The 21,075-nt window shown below is 39.3% G+C and overlaps 2 protein-coding genes and 1 pseudogene across 4 annotated transcripts in view; 1 reads left to right on the top strand and 2 right to left on the bottom strand.

Moving 5' to 3' along the window:
• Nucleotides 1–793: 793 nt before the first annotated feature.
• RFESD (Rieske Fe-S domain containing) lies at nt 794–12,486 on the bottom strand. Of its 2 annotated transcripts, XM_073888318.1 has the most exons (5): nt 12,358–12,396; nt 4,282–4,437; nt 2,942–3,117; nt 2,788–2,822; nt 794–1,079 (listed from the first exon to the last, which is right to left on the bottom strand). In XM_073888318.1, the coding sequence occupies exons 3-5, from the start codon at nt 3,114–3,116 to the stop codon at nt 816–818; spliced, it is 474 nt and encodes a 157-aa protein (XP_073744419.1). In that variant the 5' UTR covers nt 3,117; nt 4,282–4,437; nt 12,358–12,396; the 3' UTR covers nt 794–815. The 2 variants fall into 2 exon arrangements, with proteins under 2 accessions (XP_073744419.1, XP_025722588.1); XM_025866803.2 differs by lacking the exon at nt 4,282–4,437 and having other exon boundaries at nt 12,358–12,486.
• Nucleotides 12,487–12,497: 11 nt separating this feature from the next.
• SKIC3 (SKI3 subunit of superkiller complex) overlaps nt 12,498–21,075 on the top strand; it is a 166,820-nt gene continuing 158,242 nt past the window's right edge. For both annotated transcript variants that reach the window (XM_025866792.2, XM_073888263.1), the window contains exon 1: nt 12,498–12,609. The gene's annotated coding sequence lies outside the window, so the exon portion shown is untranslated. The remainder of the gene's footprint in view (nt 12,610–21,075) is intronic.
• Nucleotides 14,283–14,952, bottom strand: LOC112819946 (nuclear cap-binding protein subunit 2 pseudogene; annotated as a pseudogene).

The raw sequence follows: 21,075 nt of genomic DNA, 5'->3' as shown, positions 1-21,075 counted from the left end.
TTCCTTACTTTGAGAGTATTTGCTTTGACCAGAGAGAAACTGAGCCAAGATTTGTTTAGTTTCGATGTGCAGTACAGGAGGATTAAGGAGTGCACTTGTAGTGAGCACTGGGTGTTGTATGGAAATCTTGAATAAGTTTCTTATTTTTAAACGAAGCATTGTAAATTGATCCCATTTTGGAGGCATTGTTTTAAGTGTAAAAAGTCTACTCTATATTTGGAAAAATTGACTAGTTGAGATTTAAGCATTTCAGTGTATTTAAATTTTACCTATAAAAAGAAAGAATAACAACCAAATGGCGGGGGGTGGGGTGGAGAATGTGTCGAGGTATCAGTGAAACAAGAATACAGGAATAGAAGAAGGGAAGGATGCTGATAATTGTTGAAGTTGGGTGATGAGAGTTTATTATGCTACTCTGTTTAGTTTGTGTATATTAAAACTTTTGCATGATAAAGTCTGCTAATCAAAATAGGGATTACCTCCCCCATACTTTTTATTAGATCTAATTTTTTACCTTTCCTTCACTGTGGTTACTGCAAATATTTTCACCCTTCTTAAAATGCACATTACAAACCTATAACCTTCAGGTTCCAGTCAATCCAGAGGACTAGATGAAATGTATTCTATAGACCCTGATAATAATCCTTCCATCACACTAAATATATGTACTTCTGAACTGCTCAGCTTTATGTGATTTTTAAAGATAAGTAATAAATGTGCCTATGTTGGAAAAATTAATACTCTTTGGTAGTGAAGCACAATTATTCTAATATATTCAAAACATACACAACAGTTTTCATTGCCATATAGTTTTATCAGAAAGAACTCCGAATTACTTTGAAGTCTCCAGTGGCATAAAAATCAGAGTCACACTTAAAAGGTTCATTAGAAAGAGTCACATAAATATTCCCATTGTCCACCGTCACTGTATGGATCCTTTGCTTTACTCCTTTGGAGCACCACTTGGGTTTTGCTGATGGATCTCTAGGGTTTATAGACTGATACAGTCCTTCTCCTGTTGCCAAAGTAATTTTGTATTTATGCCAGGGGCAAACTATACATGGTCGTCCATCAAAATCCTGGGAAAGGAAATAAATGATTTAATAGTCTGACATTTCCAACATTCACAATAAATCTCAGACTCAGAACAGATTCTATTGCAGAAAAACCAGGTTAAAGAACAGGCCAGCTTCTCTTTTTTCCTTCCATTTACAAATTATTCAGCATAAGGCAGAACCTAATCTTAGCAGTCATCAAGTCCCTACTGCATTTGATTATAAACCCAGTGTGTTAGAACTCTATCAGAAAATGAGCTCAGGCAGCTATACCATGTGCCTGAAGCTATGATGTTATCTATTAGATGTTAATGTCACTTCCTTGACAGAAATGGGGCAAGAGCATCAAGTGCTTCTAAAGGAGTTTTCACTAGCTGCTGGAAGAATGGTAAGCTTCAAATATAAATTTAAGAGAGGTTACTAAAGGCACGAGTGTGTATGTTAACTGAAGAGCAATTTGTGATCCAAAGTAGTCAATTCCCAACTTTTTAACTGTCTTAAGTCAGTGCTTCTCAAATTTTAAAGAGTATGGGAATCACCTGGATCTTGTTTAAATGCAGATCTTGTTTAAATTCAGTAGTCCGAAGATAGGGCACAAGATTCTGTAGTTCCAAGAAGCTCCCAGGTGACACCAATGTTGCTGGTCTATGGACCACACGTTAAGTAGCAAAGTCTTACAGGTCTCATTATGGTCCAAAACGGAAGGAAATTCTTTCACATTATCATCACTAGGTGCTTACATTTGCTTCTCTACACCAGAAGTGCAGTAATACTGATCTTGTACCCCCACAGACCAGTCAACAAACATCACATTTTCTTAATTCATAAATCCATGTTCATTATTTAAGCACACATATATCCTTTAACATGAGGACAGGTGTGGAAGTAGGTAGATATGAAGTATAGAGAGAGTGGAATGCTAAGTTTCACCTTGTATTTTGTACCAGTGCTGGGGGGGGGGGGGGTGGCGGGAAGGGGAGGGATAGAGAAAGATCAGTTTTATGAAGTAGAAAACAAGAAATTAGGCAGCTAGCCAGTTTGGGAATGCAAGGAAGTAAGTTCCCGCATTCCTTCCTCAAATAAGCCTTCAGTGTGTGGTTTCCTTTTTAAAATATACATATTTATATTTTTACTACATTATTCATGTAATATATACTCACTGAAAAAACTCAAAACTGTGTAGAAGTGTATAAAGTACAAAGTGAATATTATTTTTTATTTAAAAAGTGGGATCTCATTAGACCTATCATTCTATGACTTGCTTTTTTCACTCAAAAATATATTGCTGACATCCCTCCATACCAACACATACAGATCTGCCTCATAAATTAATGAGGCAGTTGTTACATAGTTTTCCACAGCATGGCTATTCAGTTTATTTAAACTGTTTCCTATTGTTAAAACATTTAGGTTGCCTTCAACTTTTCATTGCAACAAATAAGGCCACAGTAAACCTCTCCGATATATATACTTGAACATTTGTGCAATGATATCTGTAGGGTAGATATCTCAGAGTATAATTGCAAGGTCAGAAGCCATGCATACGTCCCCTATTTATCTGTGAAATAGTTTTCTTTACATTGTAGGACTGTGAATTCCTGGAATATTAGCAATTATCTCAAAGCATTAAAATATAGTTCAAACCCAAATATAAATTATTTTTGCATACAGAATGAAATAATATAAATAAGAAATATGTGAATTTGTAGAGGATAGATTTAACTTTACATACCTCTATATCTCCCAAATGTAAAGGTCCTCCTGAGTCTGAAAAGAAATTGAATATTACATCTAGTCACTAAAAAAAAAAAAAAGCCTGAAATTTTGATAGTTTTGTGGTTAGTAAACAAATATACAAGGTTTACAAATGAAAAATAAACTCTTACGGTAACAGCGAATATCCATAGCATGATATTCTCCTTTGTGGTAGAAAATGACCACTTCTCTATCATGGACAACAGCTGTCATTCTTTCAGATTTTTTAATGTCCTCTTCTCTCCCAACATAGACAGAAGAATATTCCTTCATTTCAGGATCTTGTTCAGAGCCATCAAGATCCATGCTAGTTGTACAGAAGAAAAAAAAGCAAGTAGTCTTCCACAAGTTTGGCTACAACTTAACTCACAGAGATCATCATCATATTATATATATATATAATTTCTTTAAGATTGATGGAGGCTTTTTTATAGCTATATAAAAATAACACATTCATAAATACTGAATTATAGTTAGTCACGATTTTGAGTTAGAGATTCTTAAAGCTTGCCCAAATTAGGGAAGACTCCCCACTTTGAGGCTGGACTTAGATTCATTTCAATGTGTAAGATGGATATTTCAGAAGTCCCAAGACCCAGAGACTGAAGTTTCACTGTTCTTTTATTCCCTATCATTTCAATGCTAAACAACACCCAGTTATCAGTGTTGTTTTCAGCCTTCTCCTAAAGGTAGGACTCTTTGATAGTCTGAATAGTCTTGGATCTCTTGGTTGAGATAACTCATTTGATTCTAGTACAAGGAGATAAGTATGAATGGGCACATTTCATTTTCTTAGACAAAAATTAACATTACTTTCTTCTGCCTTATTTGGGAATTCAAAGAGATGGCTTTCTCTTCAATTAATTTATATAAGCATATAAACCCATATTTCTAAACGAAGAAGTATTAGTAGAGAATCTTCAGGTACTCTATTTTTTCTCAGCGCAGATATTCAGGCTACTTTTTTGAAAGGAACCCTTTCAAAGAGACCTTATATATACTTTAAGAACATAGTCATAGTCTGTTAATTCCATGTGAGAAGGAAACATCAAGATACATCAGTGTCAGGACTGTCAGGCCTTGTAGAGGATTTTCCTAAGGACCTCCCATTTGAGGGTTTTTATTTTATGCTATGACAGTTTCTGAATAAAACTATATATCCTGTTTTGCCAAGAACTGCTATATTTTTTCTTTCTCCACTCCTAACCCCAAATCTTTCTTCTTATCCCCACCCTCTTTCCATTAGAGTTGTTATCCCAAATTTTCTGGAAACATTCCTGCCTTTCTTCCCTATCTCAGGATAGAGACTGTGGTGGTCTATAACTTTCAAAAAGTGTAAAGAATGATGTATAATATTATCTTAGGGTTGACAAAGAATTTTCTTCCCTAGGCAAGAGCACATTTTGAATCTTTTGTACGTAGTGAGATAAAAATCACAAGACACAAACTGAGATCACTCAAATGACCTTACCTTTTATTTCTTAAATAATTACATTTTCGGATATCCCTGCATGGTTTCTGCCCTCTGCTGGAGAATGGGAATCTTCAACCATCTGGACAATATCCAGTTTCACAAATGGCATAAGGCAAACTCACTCCCCGATATGGTGGACAGGAAAGAGGCTGCCTACAGCATTTGGGCATGAGATCTTATATGTACCTCGACCATTATCTTGGACCAGCACTACTTCAACCCCTTTATTATATGAGAGAAATGAAAAGTTCATGGTAACATCTAATCACAACCTACTTTTTTCTTTGGGTCACTGATGGACAAGTTTCTCTGTAATCTATTTAGAGAGGAATAAATGCCTAAAAAGCAAGCAAGCAAAATTCTCAAGACGTGACTACTGAAAATAATCTTTAGCAAAGAATTACAAAATTTCAAAAGAAAAATTTCAACAGTGGATCTTCAGATTCTCCTTTTGCAAAGTTCTCTTTCCTTGTCAGAGATTATCATTCATTTGATAAATATTTTCTGAACATGTACTATGTGACTGGCACTTCAAGGAAGTAAATCAGATCAGGTCTCTGTCCTTTGGATATTATATTCTAGTTGGCGAGATCAACCACAAACACCAGTAAACAAATACACAAATGAGATAATTACACACTACTGTAAAGCCATGAAGAAAATGGACTGGGCAATATGAGAGAGAAAAGGGGAGGCCATTTTGCAAAGAAAAGTCTGGGGAGGTGACTCTAAAATGACAGTTGAGCTGGAACCCCCCCAAAATGCAAAGGAACTAGACATTTTAAGCGTTGAAGGAAAAGCATTCCAGGCTGAAGGAATGTGAAAGCCTGAGGAAAGGGGGAGGTAGGGGGAGGAGGCTTGGCTAATTTGAGGAACAGATAGGAGACTGGAGCATAACGAGTGAGCTTGATGAGACAGGAGCCAGGTCATGCAGCACTGTGTATGAATTTTATTCTAAGAGCAATGGGAAGGCACTGAAGGGTGTAAAGCAGGGAAGGGTGACATGATCTATTTTTAAAAGAATGCCCTCTCTGTGTGGAGAATAGATTCTAGCAAAATAAGAAGGAAGCACAGAAATCAGAAAGCCATTGCAGTGGTCCATGGGAGAGAATATGGCGGTTTTGATCAGAGTGTTGACTCTGTTGGGGGAGTAATAGTAAAACAGTAAAAAGTAATAACAGCAGCAGCCGTAGCTACAATCACACTGTGCTAACTACGTGTCAAGCACTGTTTGAGGACTTTACATTTATTTAACTCATTCAATCTCCCAACATATTACTACAAAAAGGTATTACTTTAATTGTACAGTGAGTAAACTGAGTGAGGTCCAGAGAGGTTGGGCTCATTAACTGGAATAAAGGAATACAGAAAAATAAATAAGGGTGCCTCCCAGGTTTTATTTTTGTGCAACCAGGTAGATTGTGACTGTGACAGGAAAGACTGAAAAAGGAATGGTATTTTCAGAAATGGAAAATCAAGAATTAGCTACATTTTGCACATAGTTTGGGGCACCTAAGAGACATTCAGATAGCGCTATCAAGTCTACACTTGGATATATGAAACTAGAGCTGAGAATCTTTGGAGAGATAAATTTGGGAGTTGTCAAGTTACAGAATTCAATGGAATCACTTGGAGAGGGAGTGTAGACAGTCTAATACAATTCCCAAGGCACATCAACATTTAGAGGTCAGATGAAGAGAGGCTTAAGAGAGCCAAGACCAGTAGAGTATCCAATCGATTTCTAATCAAATGAAATTCACTCACTGCTCACTACTCTATCCTACATTCTCAAATGGCAAGTGGCAACCCAGCAAAAAAGGCAGGCAGTGAGGTAAAATCCATTCTAATACTGGCCACCTAGTCACACAATGAATGATCCATGAACAAAATGTGGGCTTCCTAAGAAACTGTCCCAAAAGACTGGTTCTTTCATGAAGAGCTCGACCTACACTATACCCCTTTCTCCTTGTAATTTCACTTACTCCCTTAACCTCTACTCTCTTAGAAATCAAATACTGGTTAATATCCAAGCAATGGTTTATATCCAGAATTATTATTACTACTCTTTTCCCAGTATTTTTAAAGTTTGTCTCCTATTAGACTCTTAAATACTTTTTTGGCCAAAAATAGAAATTGAAAGGTGAGAAAAATCAAAACTAAGAAATCTCTCAATATTGTTCATTGACACTGGCTCAAGGGTCAACTCTGCATAGGTCTTTTCCAGTCCTCTTTTTAAAAAAGATTTTATTTACTTGAGACGGGGGAGGGGCAGAGGGAGAATCTCAAGCAGACTACTCCTCACCCCAACCCCAAGCACAGAGTCTGACTCGGGGCTAGATCTCAGGACCAAGAGATTATGAACTGAGCCGAAATCAAGTGTCGGACCCTTAACTGATTGAGCCACCCAGGCACCCCTGATCCAGTCCTTGAATCAAAATAATGATTTGTAAAAAATAATAATAATAATAATAATGATTTGTATTCATCACAGTATAACATTTAGGAGCCATTATTTGACATTCAAAATTAAGCACCAGTCAGCCTTAAATATGGCATATATGTTCATTTTATTTTTTTTCTTTAATATTTTGGGGCCTCCAGCCTTTTTTTAAAGATTTTATTTATTAGAGAGAGAGAGAGAGAGAGCATGAGCAGGAGGAGGGGCAGAGGGAGAAACAGGCTTCCCGCTGAGCAGGAAGCCTGACCTGGGGCTCAATTCCAGGACCCTGGGATCATGACCTGAGCCGAAGGCAGGTGCTTAACTGACTGAGCCACCCAGGTGCCCCCATATATGCTCATTTTCAATCCAAAATAACTCTCCAGTCATAGTATCTCAATAGATGTTTATGTTGACACAAGCTTTCCAAAACAAGGAAAGGTCTTACTCAACATTTTCAATTTCAGTTCCATTTTAACAATTTTATTATTTTATGGATTTCATCAGATTGGGAAACTAGGGAAAGTTCCAGATAACTTGAGAGGCATCACTCTGCCTTACACAAGATAAGGAATTACATATAGAAAAGGAAAAGGAAATGAATCAAAGTGATGGTCCATGATAGTTGTAGAGATCCAGATGGTATTAAACATTAGGACAGTTGCCATGGGATGCTCATGATATTAAACAAAATACAACTGCCTATAATTTAAGATACTTACCAAAATGATAAATCACATGTCAACTTCAAATATTCTAATTTTGAAAGATGATCCTTCCAAATCCATGTTTGCTTCAAAAACAGTAATATTGTCATATTCATAGGAAGTTGTACAGGATGATGTACCTTTCCTTGATAACAGGAAACTACCTTTTTAATTTCACTCAAGTCTTACTTTAACATTTTACATACAAACACATATATTCAACTTCTTTAAAAAGGTCACTTGGACCTTGATGAACCTAGCTTAGAATGGTTATAAACTATAGACCCAATCCCCACCCCGCAACAAGAGGGAAAATTTGTTATGTGGCAGCACCAAGAGTCTTCAGGCCTTCTGATGGCTTCTCTAAATATTTAATCTTGTATGACTGATTGGAAGTCTAGAAATGTTGGGAGGAAAAGAGCATGGATCATTTAAAAAATAAGTTTGTAAAACAGAAATTATTATTTAGAAGTAAAAATCTCTATGCGACTGTGTTAGGAGTGAGCTTTAGAAAGAAGGAATTTATAGGCTACTATTTTGAGAAGGGTAATTCTGAGCCATAAGGAAAATAGATATTAGATCTTACATAAGCCTGGGCTTTAAAACTGAGGTGTAGGAAGTGGGATGTTTGTGTGTGTGCATGTGTGTTGATGAGAAGAGGCAGGAAGGAGCTTTGAATTCAAGGTATAAAGGAAAGCATTACACAAATCAAGCTTAGGAAATTACAGAGATGTCAAATTTGTACTCTGAAGTTTGCACTGTTAACTCTTGCTCTAACTAACCTAGTTAATTTTTAAATGATGGAAAAAAGAACGTGCTATTTAAAAAAAACTATTTCACAATAAGTCAAGCTGAGAAAGACAAATAACATGTGATTTCAGTCAAATGAATAAACAAAGTAACAAAAGGCAGAATCAGACCTATAAATACGGAGAACCCGATGGCTGCCAAAGGGAAGGGAGTAGCGGGGAATGGCAAATCGGTAAAGGGGAGTGGGAGATACAGGCTCCCAGTTATGGAATGAGTAAGTCAAGAGAATCAAAGACACAGCAAAGGGAATATAGTCAATAATACTGTAATAGTGTTGTATGGTGACAGATGGTAGCTACACTTGTGGTGAGCATCACTTAATGCATAGAGAAGTTGAATCACTATGTTGTACACCTAAAACTAATGTAACATCATGTGTCAACTATATTCAAACAAAAAAGTTAAAAATTATTTTACAATGAAAAACAAAAATATAGTATGTTTACGAAAAATCAATGAGGACTATGCCATGATTTTCTGGATTAGCTATGGCTGACAGAAGGCTGGATTACTACAACTCTAAACAGTTATCTTGTTTTGCTTGATATTGGCAGGTACCCAAAGTATACAAATTGCTCAGGTGGTAGTATTTACCTGTGGAGACAGTATTGGGTGTGCAGCCTTTTTCATATTCTGTGACAGGACAGATAGAGGGGCAATAAAGAAAAATGGGAACAGATGAACTGAAATAGGCTGAAATAAAAAAGAAATATGGAATTTGCAACACATATAACTGACAAAGGATTGTGATTCAGAATACATGAAGAACTTCTATAAACCTGTAAGAAAGTGCAAAAAAAATTTGAAAAATGGGGAAAAGATACAAACATTTCATAGATGAAGAAGTCTGAATGGCCAGTGATCACACGTAAAAATGCTCAACCTCATCAGTAGGAAAAAATAAAAGAAATGCAAGGCAAAGTCACAAGTGGGATATTATTTTCTATCCAGTCCACTGGCAAAACTTATACCAAGTATTGGTGAAGATACGGAGAAATTGATAGTGATGACATTGATTAGCAATACCACAATTTGGCATTACCTAGACTTTACTAACATATCCATGACACATTAATCCCCCTTTAAGTATATTCCAGAGAAACATGCACAGGTACAACAGGAGACATGCTCAAGACAAGCAAAGGACAGGAAAAAACTCAAAATGCATCAACCGTAGAATGCAGAATTTTTATGTTCATTTGGTGGAATGCTATGTAGTAGTAAAAAATGTCTGGGTACCTCAAGTTGGATTAATTTCAAAAATATAACTTTAAAGGAAAATCTTTTTCAAGAATTCAGAGTATGCTTCTATTTTTACCAAATGCAAAAACAGGCAAAACAAAACAATATATAATGGATATATGCAGATAGAGTAAATTTATAAAGAAAAGCAAGGTGATAGTAAACACAAAATTTCTTATATGTCTCACAATATTACATTTAGTCTTATATTTAAAATTACTCTTTTAACATTTAAGTTGTATCCTACTTTTTTAAAAAATATTTTATTTATTTATTTGAAAGAGACAGCAAGAGCGAGAGAGGGAACACAAGCAGGGGGAGTGGGAGAGGGAGAAGCAGGCTTCCCGCCAAACAGGGAGCCCGATGCGGGGCTCGATCCCAGGACCCCGGGATCACGACGTGAGCCGAAGGCAGATGCTCAACAACCGAGCCACCCAGGCGCCCCAAGTTGTATCTTACTTTATATTTATATAGCAAATGATCCAAAAACCAAGAAAGAGGGGATATAAATGGCACTTTCTATCCTCAGAAAATGTGCCTGTGCACTTAGGTCATGAATGGACTATTTGAGGAATTTTGTTCAGCTTATTTAAAACTTGGCACTAGAAAAGGAAATAAATGAATATTTACTTTTCTTTTTCCAGGCAAAAAGTTAGAAAAGAAATACTAGTATCAAGCAAGCAACAAAATACATGAGATGTGGAATAGCATCAAAAGTTAATTTAGTTCTCCCCCATTTCCAAATAAATGAGAACGAAATACAATCCTTCAAGTTTCAGTCTCTTCGAACACAGAGTTTTAGCAGGGTTTGCACCCCAACCAAGGAAAACTGCAGTGAACTTTGCAGGAGCTGATAAGAAATGAGCAGAGAACGCTGGGCTCAATGATAAAGGTTTCAGAGAACTATGATTACAGTCTTGCATTTTGCTTAGGAAAGTATTATCATCTCTCTCAAATAATGGTCATATTTACTTATGGTATCTGGTAATATTTATAATTAACACCAACATTATTCTTATTTAAGTATTGTGAATATCACAGTCCATTCAGACAAGAGTCAATGTGTTCACCTTAATTACTATTACTTTGATGCACTATTCCATATGCTCCCACACATTTCCTCTATTTTGAATCAACTTTAAGATAGCAGAATCTTAATTAAATAAAAAGAAAGTGAAAAATTAACTGGTCTATACATTTTGGGGGCTAAATGAAGAAAAGTTACTTCTGAAAAATTTAGGCATTTTGCTCCATTTTCCTCTTAAATGTTTTTTGGCCTGTGCCTCAAATAAGTTTCTAAAGGTGCTAGCACCATATAAAATTACAGATTAGCTAAATGGATCATCAGTCTCTATCAAATACCTTTCCAGCATAGGTTGAATTAAAAAAAATTATGTTTCCATAAGACATTGGAGACAAGAGACATGAAATTAAAGGAACTTGTTACTCTTGAGCTCTGACAAAGGTGCTTTTACTAAGCCTGCAGCCTCGGCCTAGACATTATCAGAATGCATAACTCTGGGGTGACACCCTTGCCTTCAGTTCAAAGAAGAGAAATGCCTTAGATAGTAGTTTTATATTTCTTTGGATGGCAGAACAATAGTAGGTAAAACTAGTTATCCTTCAGTGAGTGCCAACCTCTTGGACTGTTTGCATACCTGAGTTCATTAATCCTCGCAAAACCTCCAAGGGGCAAATAGTTTATTTATTTTCCAGATGAGGAAACTAAGGGTAAAGAACCCTCTTTAACAAAAGGTTTCCTAAAACCATAAAGTAGCAGTCAAGATTCAAACCTGTATCTTCTGAGTCTAAATTCGGTGAACACTGGTATACAAATCTTAACATTTCATCTAAGTAGCAACCCACAGGTTTATAAAAACATGTGGCCTGCAAGTAAACTGTCTTAAAGATACAAAACCTTTTAGCAAAATAAAGGTATCTGTGAACGTATATATGTGTATCTCCAAACATGGTAATTTTTTTTTTTAATTTAGAAATGCTAATGTGCAAGAGTTGTGTCAACAGATGTTTAAAACGGAATAGTTCCCTAATCATATAAAGTCACGTAGCTGCTCTGGAATCCGCTACCATCGTCCCTATTAGAGATCTGTGATCACCAGGTGAGTTCATCTGGGTTTGTATCCCTGCTCTGTGTGAACTGGGGCAAGTTGCTTAATTTCGCTGTGCTGCAGTCTGCACGTAAAAAAGGTCGGCCATAGCGGCTGTGGTGAGGAATAAATGCTTCACCATAAATCAAGTGTTTTAGAGCAGGACCCGCCCGCGAGAAACGCTCCAATCATGTTAGCTGTCATCTCTGAGGTCCTTCCAGCTCTGACAATTTATTAACGCATGACTTCAAGCTGTATTTAACATTTTAGTAAAGACGGTCTACAGTAGTTACACGGAGAGGCGCTCAGGAACCACAGGCACAGTCTCACAGTCTACGCGTGGCTGTCCTGATGAGGTGGACTGCTCCACCTGCAGACCTCGGGAGACGCATATCTACGACGGCCGGGGCTGCAGAAACCCCGGGGCCGGTTTAGCGCGCACAAATGCCAGGAAAGCTAGTTTTTTTAAAAACGCCCCTCCTGCCCCACCCAGGAGGCGGGTCCCGCGTGGGCCCAGACTCCAAGGTGAACAAGCTCGGCGGGCCTTGCTGTGACTGGGCGGAAGCCTGTCCGGAGGTTAACGGTTAACGAACGCGTGCCCTCCCTGAGAAGGACCAGGAGCAAAGGCCGACACGAGCCCCTCGACCGCTCCAGGCCGCCACCGCCGCCGCAGCTGCCGCCACCGGAAACCAGAGATCAGGCCGGCCGCCCAGCCGGAAGCAGCGGCGCTCGCGAGCCCCGCCCAACCCCGCGCGAGAACAGGACTTACCTTCCTCGAGTTCCTCGCTCCGCCTCCGCAAGACCAGCCAGCCGCGGAATCCGCGTGACGCTACTGCGCCAGCCAAGGTTCTGACCGCCGCGCGGAGCGTCTTCGCGGGGCGGGGCGAAGTCGCCCACGTGACCCGAGAGCGCCTGGCCTCGGAGACTGCTTCTGTGGCACTGCCGGCTGATGACCGCCCCCTCCGAACCGTGCTCTGCTGGGACCGCCGAACTGATAGTCGTAAAAGTGTGCTTGACAAACGTAGGTGGCATTTATTTATTTATTTTTAAATGTTCGTTAATCTCACTACATTTATCCACATTTTAAGTTTATTTGCTTATTTAAGCAATCTCTACACTCAATGCGGGGTTGGAGATCCAGTCTCAGGCTCTTCCAATGGAGCTAGCCAGGCGCCCCTTGTACACTTTTTAAATGCACCCACCAATCTCACTCTCAGGAATTTACCTTATAAAAAAATTCCCAAAAGTTCGTCACGATGCATATAATCCATGTATGAGGCTGCTTATTGCAAGGAAAGAGTAAGAATAGCTGAAGTGATCAGTAAGAGGGAAGGATGGTTAAATAAAATACAGTGTGGACGTGGGAATTACTTTGGGGCCATATACTCACAGACCAGATTTCATGAATGTATTGAATGTTAAAAAGGAAAGTACAGAATACACAATTCTTTAGTGTAAATAAAAATTATTTCTCAAGATAAAAATAGGTATGTTTGTACATAAGCTTTTTATAAAAAATCTTTTTAAAAACTTAACAGTGGTTGCATTGGAGGTGGTGGTTTTTTCACTTTAATTTTTTGAACATTGCAACTTTTTTTCTGTACTTTCCGAGTTAAAAAGAAACAAACAAAAACCCACTTCCTACTTGTGTTCAAAGCTGGAAGCAAGTTGAATCTGGCATGTTTTTAAGAAGTGTCCTTGACTGTCTTCTAATGCTGTATTTTTTTTTTAAGATTTTATTTATTTATTTGACAGAGACACAGTGAGAGAGGGAACACAAGTAGGGAGAGTGGGAGAGGGAGAAGCAGGCCTCCCGCTGATATTTTTTCTAACTTCCCAGGTGACTGCAGTGTGAACTCGAGGTTGAAAACCACGATCTATATTTAATAACCCGAATACTGATCTCAGATCCTAGAGTGGCCCAATGGGTCTCAGGCACCTGAAACCTAGGGGCCTTGTCCATTTACTCAGTGTGCCGTGCAAATACCATTTTTTCTATAAGCCTCAACATATAAGAATTTGAGAAACCCCAAATAATGGATTTGCCTCCAATGCTAGTTTCTTTTGATTTCTATTCTGTTTAGTAGTTTTAGGGTGATAGTAATATTTTATGGGATAATTTCCCTTTTGGCCATTTATTTCATTGATCCAAGCAAAAACTAACCATCAAGTTTTGATGAACTGCTTTACCAAAGTGATAATAAAATATATTTGGACTTATTATAATTTACATTGTCTATTAACCATGCAAATTATTTTATGGCACATGTAGGGTACTAGCAGTCTTTAGCTTGTGTCATGGACTAAATAAGTTTTGCTGTTTCTAATGAAAAGTCCTTCTTTCTTGCCTTGGCATAATTTGGGCATTAAAATGAGACATATCTTAGATTCATTGACCTTAAATCTGATTTTTTTTTTTGTCAAACATCTTACATTCAGAACAGTACAACATAGCAAAACCCCATTTATTACATTTTTATTTCCTGCAAACTTAAAATTTTTGAGGCCCCAATGAAGACCACGAACCTATTATCAATTTTTAAAATTTTCCAGCTTCCTGAAAAAAGTGTGGTGTTTTGGGCTGATAAATGTAACCTGTTGCCACAGAACACAAATTCTGACCTGGTGACATAAAATCATTCTGGCAACCTGACGTATGGCCAAGATTCTAAGACTACAGAATAAAGGCATTCCTTTGGATTCTGTCCTTTAATAGTTTTCAAAGGACAACCATAAAATGGCTTCGAACTCAGTAGAGACCTTGATCAAAGCATGTTAAAAGTGGGCAGGTTTGCAGACCTTGGGTAATGCATGGCAAATTCAACAGGCCAAAGGAGTGAGTTTTCATGATGGGGCTCTCACCACTCACTGGTTTTGGGCCAGTTTTCCATAGCCTCCTCTCCCAGCATCATAGTCCTGCCGATACTCATCTCATACCTGGCCCCCAGATCGCCCACGGCCATACTGCCATCCCTCCTTAAAGCCTGCGTCCCAGTCTGTGCGAATGATCCAGTCATCCAGACGAGTTCTGTTTATGTACCTCATGGCATTTTCTGCATCTGCTCTTGAATAGTATTCCACAAAGCAGAACCCACATGCTGTTTTCTTCATCTTATCCAGGCCCATAATGATCTTCTTTATGTCACCACTCTTGCTGAAGAGTTCATAGATTTGTTCTTCAGTTGTGTAAAAGGAAAGATTTCCAACATACAATGTACAGCTCTTCTTCAGTAATTTTTCCTGTTCTTCATTGTCACCCCAGAAGTGCTGGTCCCGGTACTGGCTCAGCTCCACGTAGGAGTCGCTGCGCAGCGCCTTCAGAAGGCCACTGGACATAGTGCAGAGAGGTGGACGAAGACCTTAAATCTGATTTCTAATAAACTGAAGACTTCAGTTGTTATGCATCCATAAATACACAAGAGGGAGAGAGAGAAATGCAAAGTGTCTTTTATTTCCACCTAAGGTATTAATGGGGTTAATCATGTAATAATATGAAATGCCTGGAGAACTTTAGAGGGAGTGTGGGGACACCTTCTACCTTTTCTCTCCTTGGAACCAATCTGCATCTTCCTCTAGAACCTTTCTCCATTTTTTCTTTCATCTTTTCCTTTCCTACTATTGACACCTAGTGGTAGCCCTAGCGTGAGTTTTATTACCTACCACGGAAAACAACTTTTTCTCTCTGAACTTACTCATCAGTGTCTTTGTCTAAAAATAGTTTTAAATGTCCCTTCTCACCTGTGTGAGCCCCTCTCCTGTTCTCTGAGCATCAGGCTGTGTCTAGCAGGCTTTTGGGGGACCAAACCCTTCCTCTTAGAGAAATTCAAAACCTACCTTCAATCCTAAACTATAATCTCTTTGTGAGCTAATGAAGACATCAGTGTGCTGATAGTTTCACTACAGGTAGGTTTGAAGAGTATCAACCACTCTGGATTTCCTGTTCTTTCAAACCAGCAAAGGGTGACAACACTGCTCTTAATAGGCTAGTGGGATTCAGATGAGAAAGTGAAGGTGGCTTTAAATACAGCCTATCTGTTTATGACTTCTAACTGGAAGTCTCCATGATATTCATTTGTTGTGGATACCTATGTGACATTCCTACCTGGATATTGTGGCAGAAACAGTGGTGTTCACCAAATATCCCATCTACTACCCCACATTTCCCATAGTGAGTGTGACTGCTTTTGGCCAGTGGGCGAATATGCCATGTGTCACTCCTAGATTGAAGCGTCGAAGAGCTCCTATTCCACCTCTCCAGTGTCTCCCTCTCTCTCTCTTTTTTTTTTTTCAACAACCACAGACATTCTAGATGGTGGACCTCCACTAGTCTGGGTCCCTGAGTGACCATGTGGAACAGAGACCACCCACCAGTCACTACCTTCCACCAAGCCATGAAAGATATGTAACAAGTGAGAAATAAACAGTTGTGTTAAGCCACTGAAATTCTGAGGTTGTTTATGATTGCACCAAAGCATAATTTAACCTGATATCTCATTGCTTTTCAGTTTTATGTGTTCAAGATTGAAATATTAATGTTCTCCTGTAAACCTATACTTCCTTTGTTCCCTCCATCTCCCTAAGTGACAGCTCTGCTCATCTACATGCTTAAGGGAGAAACCTGGATGCCATACTCACATCTGCCCTTTCCTCACTTCTCCTGTGCAGAAAAGAGTTGACATAGTTGACCTAAGACTGCTGTCTTTATAAAGCTCTGCTTGTAAGGTTGGCCCCTGGCTGACATCTGGGAATTTGGCTGGCACATAGTTCCCTACACTGATACAAGATTTTCCCTAAATAAAAAGGACGCCTCACTGTGACTAAACTGTTTGTACAAACAATATGGTTTATGTTGACCATGACCTGCTTTCCTTCTGGGATTCTAGAACTTTGGTACATGCTAGGCAGGGGTGCCTATATGATCACCTCCCAATAAAAACCTTTGGGTGTTGAGTCTTTAACGAGCTTCCCTGGGCAAAAACATTGCACACCTTTTTGTGCATTTTCATTGCTGGCAAAAGAGTGAGCTCTGTGTTACTCCTCCAGAGAGGGAGAGAACATAAGAAAGCCTGCACCTGGATTCTTCCATTTTCTACCTGTGTCTTTTTTCCTTATTTTCCAGCTGTGTATCTTTATAATATCATATAATAATCTTAGCATGAGAAGAACTATATAATGAATTCCATGAGTCATTCTAGTGAATCCCCAAACATGATGTGGTATAAGAGACCCCTGTAGGTATCCCCCCATATCTAATCCAGCACTGAATCCTGTCAATTCTACTTCCTAAAATATACTTCAAATTATTGTGCTGCTTTTTTTTATTTGTTGTCACCACTCTGGAAGGTGCTATCATCTTTTATTTGTATTGACCTTTAACAGGACCCCATAAAAAACACCCTCCCTTTTTTTTTTTTCCCCTGCCTGAGTTTGGAACCAACTGAGAGATACAGTAAGAGATCAAAGTGTAAACTTCATTTAACAATAAAAATCTAGATTGGGATAGCTTAAATGTGCAGCCAGATGGATTTGCTAACATCTCCAGAATTAAATTTATATGCCCAAATTGCTGCCCTCTGCCTTAGAGCTGTCCATCTTGAGAGGATGGACCAGATTGTACTCTCGTTAGGCACACAGTTTTGCAGAAAGGAGAAAGAAGAGGCTGAACTGAGCATACAAAAAAAAAAAAGAGTGAAGGTTGCAGGTTTTAAGATCTCTTGCTCACTGTGAATTTTATCTTCCAAGTGGAACTCCAAGTCCTTGGCATCAAGCAAATGATATACATGCTGACCATGAGTAGGCAGTGGAGAAGGGAGCGTGGTCAGTGAACACCAGGTTGTCCGGAGTGAGCCTCAAGCAAAACGCTGGCCATTTGTACCTAGCCAGGCTAAACAAAGTAGGCACAGAGCTCCGTGGGCCCAGCGAAGGGCCTTCGGTAATATGGGTCTCAGGGTGCAGGCTGCTGCTCCTTGACCTTGAAGCGTGTTGGGAACATCCTCATTCTACCACGTTCATTCTCAGCAAAGGTAAGAAGGCCAGAAAGACCTCAGAAAGCAGGCATAGCTAAGGCAAGGATTAAATTACAGGAAAAATGTCTTTTCGTATTTACATGGAATATTTCCTGCAATTAGAGATAGTGAAGTTAATGAAACATAAGCTTCAGGTCCCTTCACATGTGTGGGCCCTTTCCAAGGTCCTGAGCAGCTCTAGTAATGTGTTCCCATGGTCATCCTTTATATCCTTTTACTATAATTTGGAAGCACACAAAATTACACAAAAGTAGTACAGGGAACTCTATCGAAACAGCCATTTTAGAAGTACGCTGCTAATCAGATGCCACATCAGCCCCTAATGCTTTAGTATGTATTTCCTGCAAACAGGGACGTTCTTCTGCATAACGACAATTTCCTTCAGCCCTCAGAATCGGGAAGTTACCCTGACATCTAATCCTCAAATCCAGTTCAGAATCAAGTTGATTTAGTTGTCATGTCTGTTTTGCTTCCTTGTCTGGGACAGTTTCTCAGTCTTTCACTAACATTCCTGACATTCACATTTTCCAAGATTATAGGTCCTATATTTTGCAGACTGTCCCCCAACTGCAGTTTGGCTGACCTGCCTTTATGATGAGATTCAGATTATGCGTCTTTGGCAGGAACTTCGCACAGACTGGATCTGGAGCCCCTGTAGGGCTGCACTTCTCTCCCCTTCTCACTCAGCTTGAAGGAGACTCATTATACTACCACATTGCCATCTACCCCACTTGGCCTCTGTCTGTCCTCTCTAAGCCACTCTGTGTCCCCCCAACCCCCGAGCCAGCATAGGTGTCTACCCTGCCCTGTCCTCCCTACTGGCTTTAGGACTGAATTGTTCGTGAGGGAAAGAGAAGAGGAAAAGGAAATAGTTTTCCTCTGTTTTTGTAAAAACGTGCAAAAGTAAGATGACTTAACTTCAGTGGATGAAGGCCATTGTCTCTTTTCCTTCTGTCACGCGGGCATTTTTGGGATTTGGTTAAGAGGCATTTGAGTTGGAAATGTATTTATTTTGTGTTTGGTGGGGTATATTTATATGGTTTGCGGCCAATTGTGGTGTATGGTTAAGTTTTTGCTGGCCATCCCAGTGTAAAAACAGCCTCCAAAAATCCTCCCCATGCCCACTGTGATGACTCTCCTTATATGCTAGCATGCAGGCCAGGGTTCTATCAAAGTGTGAGTATGGGCTGTGGTGTCTGCCCCAGGGAATATGGAAGTCTTGGAGGAGAAATAAGATTTAAACAGGTAGAGCCAGAAACTATGCTATGGAAAGTTTTGTCTTACATCGTTAGACTTTTTGGTAAAATTGCAAACATAGGATTCTGTTTCCATAGTACACATGGGATGCACTCAGTAATACAGCCTAAAACTATAAATTCATATATCTTTCTTGATGGGAATCACGTGAAATGGAATATATCATAATTCCTATGTCTATAAGTACACAAACCTATCCTAAGACTACCATTTGTTTTATGCTCTCTGCCAACTAAAAAAAAAGATTAACTGTGCTATAGGAAAGATCCACTTGTCTTTCTATTCTCTTTATGTAAAATATTTTAAAACTGTTATTATATGAAGGGACGAGTAAAGAATAGGGAGACAAAAATTATAGGTAAAAAGTATGATGGTGGTGTGTCTAGCAATTAATAACTATTTGTTATTATGTTTGGTTTTTAATATTTGTATTTTTTGTAATTATTTGCCCATTCTGAATATTCACTTTCATACCTAATTTTTTAAATTTATTATTTTGTATCCTTTTTCTTGAAGAGAGCCTCCCCCTCCCGCCCACTGTGACCTGGATCTACCCTGAGCTACATCTAAACTGCAGGGTGGCTGAGCTCTGTGCCCACTACAGATCGCTAATGAGTATCTAACTGGAAATTGTCCATGACAGCGTGGGTAGGCGGCACTGCCTGGGCTGCTGCAAATTCCATTTGCATTCTGGCCCAGAAAGGGAAGCATGGCAGAACTAGCCTTGGATTCGTGTAGATGTCACATGCTCAAAGTCACTCCACACCATCTCATTGAGTCCAGATGGTGCTGGAGAAAGCATACCTAGAGGCAGATTGCTTAGCCAAAGTCACTGGAGGCAGTCACTGAGGCACAGGACTGAAAATACATGCTCCATGAGAGCTCCATGGCCCGACATAGAGGCCCTGCTCAATTAAGTAGGAGGATTCAGGATGGATATGACAATGAAGAGATTTTTGATCTGTAAGAAGGAAGGACACCTGTAAGAAGAGAAAGAGACAGGGACCTCTACCTGTGAAAATTTCTAAACTTGTAAGAAGGCAAGTTCAACTGACTGTCTCAGGTAAATGCATAAATGGATCTTCTCCTCATGCCCAGAGTTGCTAAACATGATGCCAAATTAACCTTTTATGAGTGGATTTCTCCCAGTTGAGTTTACCTCACAGGTTGTAGATCTGGACCACCTGCCTCCACCAACTGGCATCCACTCTGGGGAAGCCGAGACCAAGCACATTTCTTATCTCATATCCTAAGCCTCTTCTAGAGAGTCTTTGGTGACACCAAGTACTGGGTTCTCAGAGTACAGTTTTGCTTGGCATTTGTTCTAGGAGCGGGGGGTGGTTTGGTTCCTAAGTTAAGTAGGTGGGTGAGGAACCAGTGCTGCAGTAAAGTTCTGCTTCCTGTTAACACTTTGAACTCTTAAAAAGAGTGAGGGTCATCATAAAATGGGAATTGAACAAATAGAACCTCAGAGGTCCTAAAGGAATATCTGTTCATGATGAGCAGCTACTGCTGCTGAAGGAAGGATCCACAAATCCCCCATGCTTCAGGGGGCTCTCCAGCAGAGGCTCCGTGGAATTGGCAATCAAGGAGGTCTTTGATTTTTTCATACAAGGTAGGAAATTTTGATTTTTGAACTGCAGTTCTTTGGATTTTGTTATCTTTGGGCTTTAACCTGCAAGAGGATTTAATCTCTGAACCTCATTTTCTCCCTAGACATTGGTTTAGGGAGAATGTTTTAGTTTCGACTGTTGTTGTTTGTTTTGTTTTTAATTTGGCCCCTCTCACCCCAACACTGGAGAGAGTCCAGGAGTGTTAGTCTAGTTGAAGTTCCCTTCACATGAGGCTAAGGGGTAAGGACTGTGTGGTCCTATCTGACACTCTGCTAAGCCCAGTGTTTCTGGCATGTGTGTGCTGCATTAAAGGTGTCTCTGTCTAGTGTTAGGGTCTCCACATTTCTTGAGAGCAGCATTTTAAGTCTTGACACAGTGTCTGACTTCTCCTCTTGTTATAGAATTAATTAGGTTCATACAATATGCTGCCAGGGATGATTCCCCAGTATTCCTCACCTTTACTCCACCTGGGGTATCAATTTGTGGCATAGTTCTGACACTGCTATTGATGCTTCTGAATCTGGTTTCCTCAGGCCTTAGGGAGCAAAAATACCTCTGCCACATATTCTTCAAAACTATTGCCTTAACCTC

The sequence above is a fragment of the Callorhinus ursinus genome, unplaced genomic scaffold, assembly GCF_003265705.2.
Source record: "Callorhinus ursinus isolate GAN/ISIS: 27379988/994484 unplaced genomic scaffold, GSC_fseal_2.0 scaffold3, whole genome shotgun sequence".
Taxonomy (NCBI): domain Eukaryota; kingdom Metazoa; phylum Chordata; class Mammalia; order Carnivora; family Otariidae; genus Callorhinus; species Callorhinus ursinus.
This window is presented reverse-complemented; position numbering and strand designations above follow the sequence as displayed.

What these genes read in the sequence shown, in the direction of transcription:
- RFESD (XM_025866803.2), bottom strand. Translation starts at nt 3,116, where the DNA reads ATGGATCTTGATGGCTCTGAACAAGATCCTGAAATGAAGGAATATTCT. An exon ending in TATGGATATTCGCTGTTACC is followed by an intron (nt 2,823 to 2,941) that starts GTAAGAGTTTAT and finishes ATTTCTTTTCAG; the next exon opens with ACTCAGGAGGACCTTTACAT. An exon ending in TACATTTGGGAGATATAGAG is followed by an intron (nt 1,080 to 2,787) that starts GTATGTAAAGTT and finishes TTCCTTTCCCAG; the next exon opens with GATTTTGATGGACGACCATG.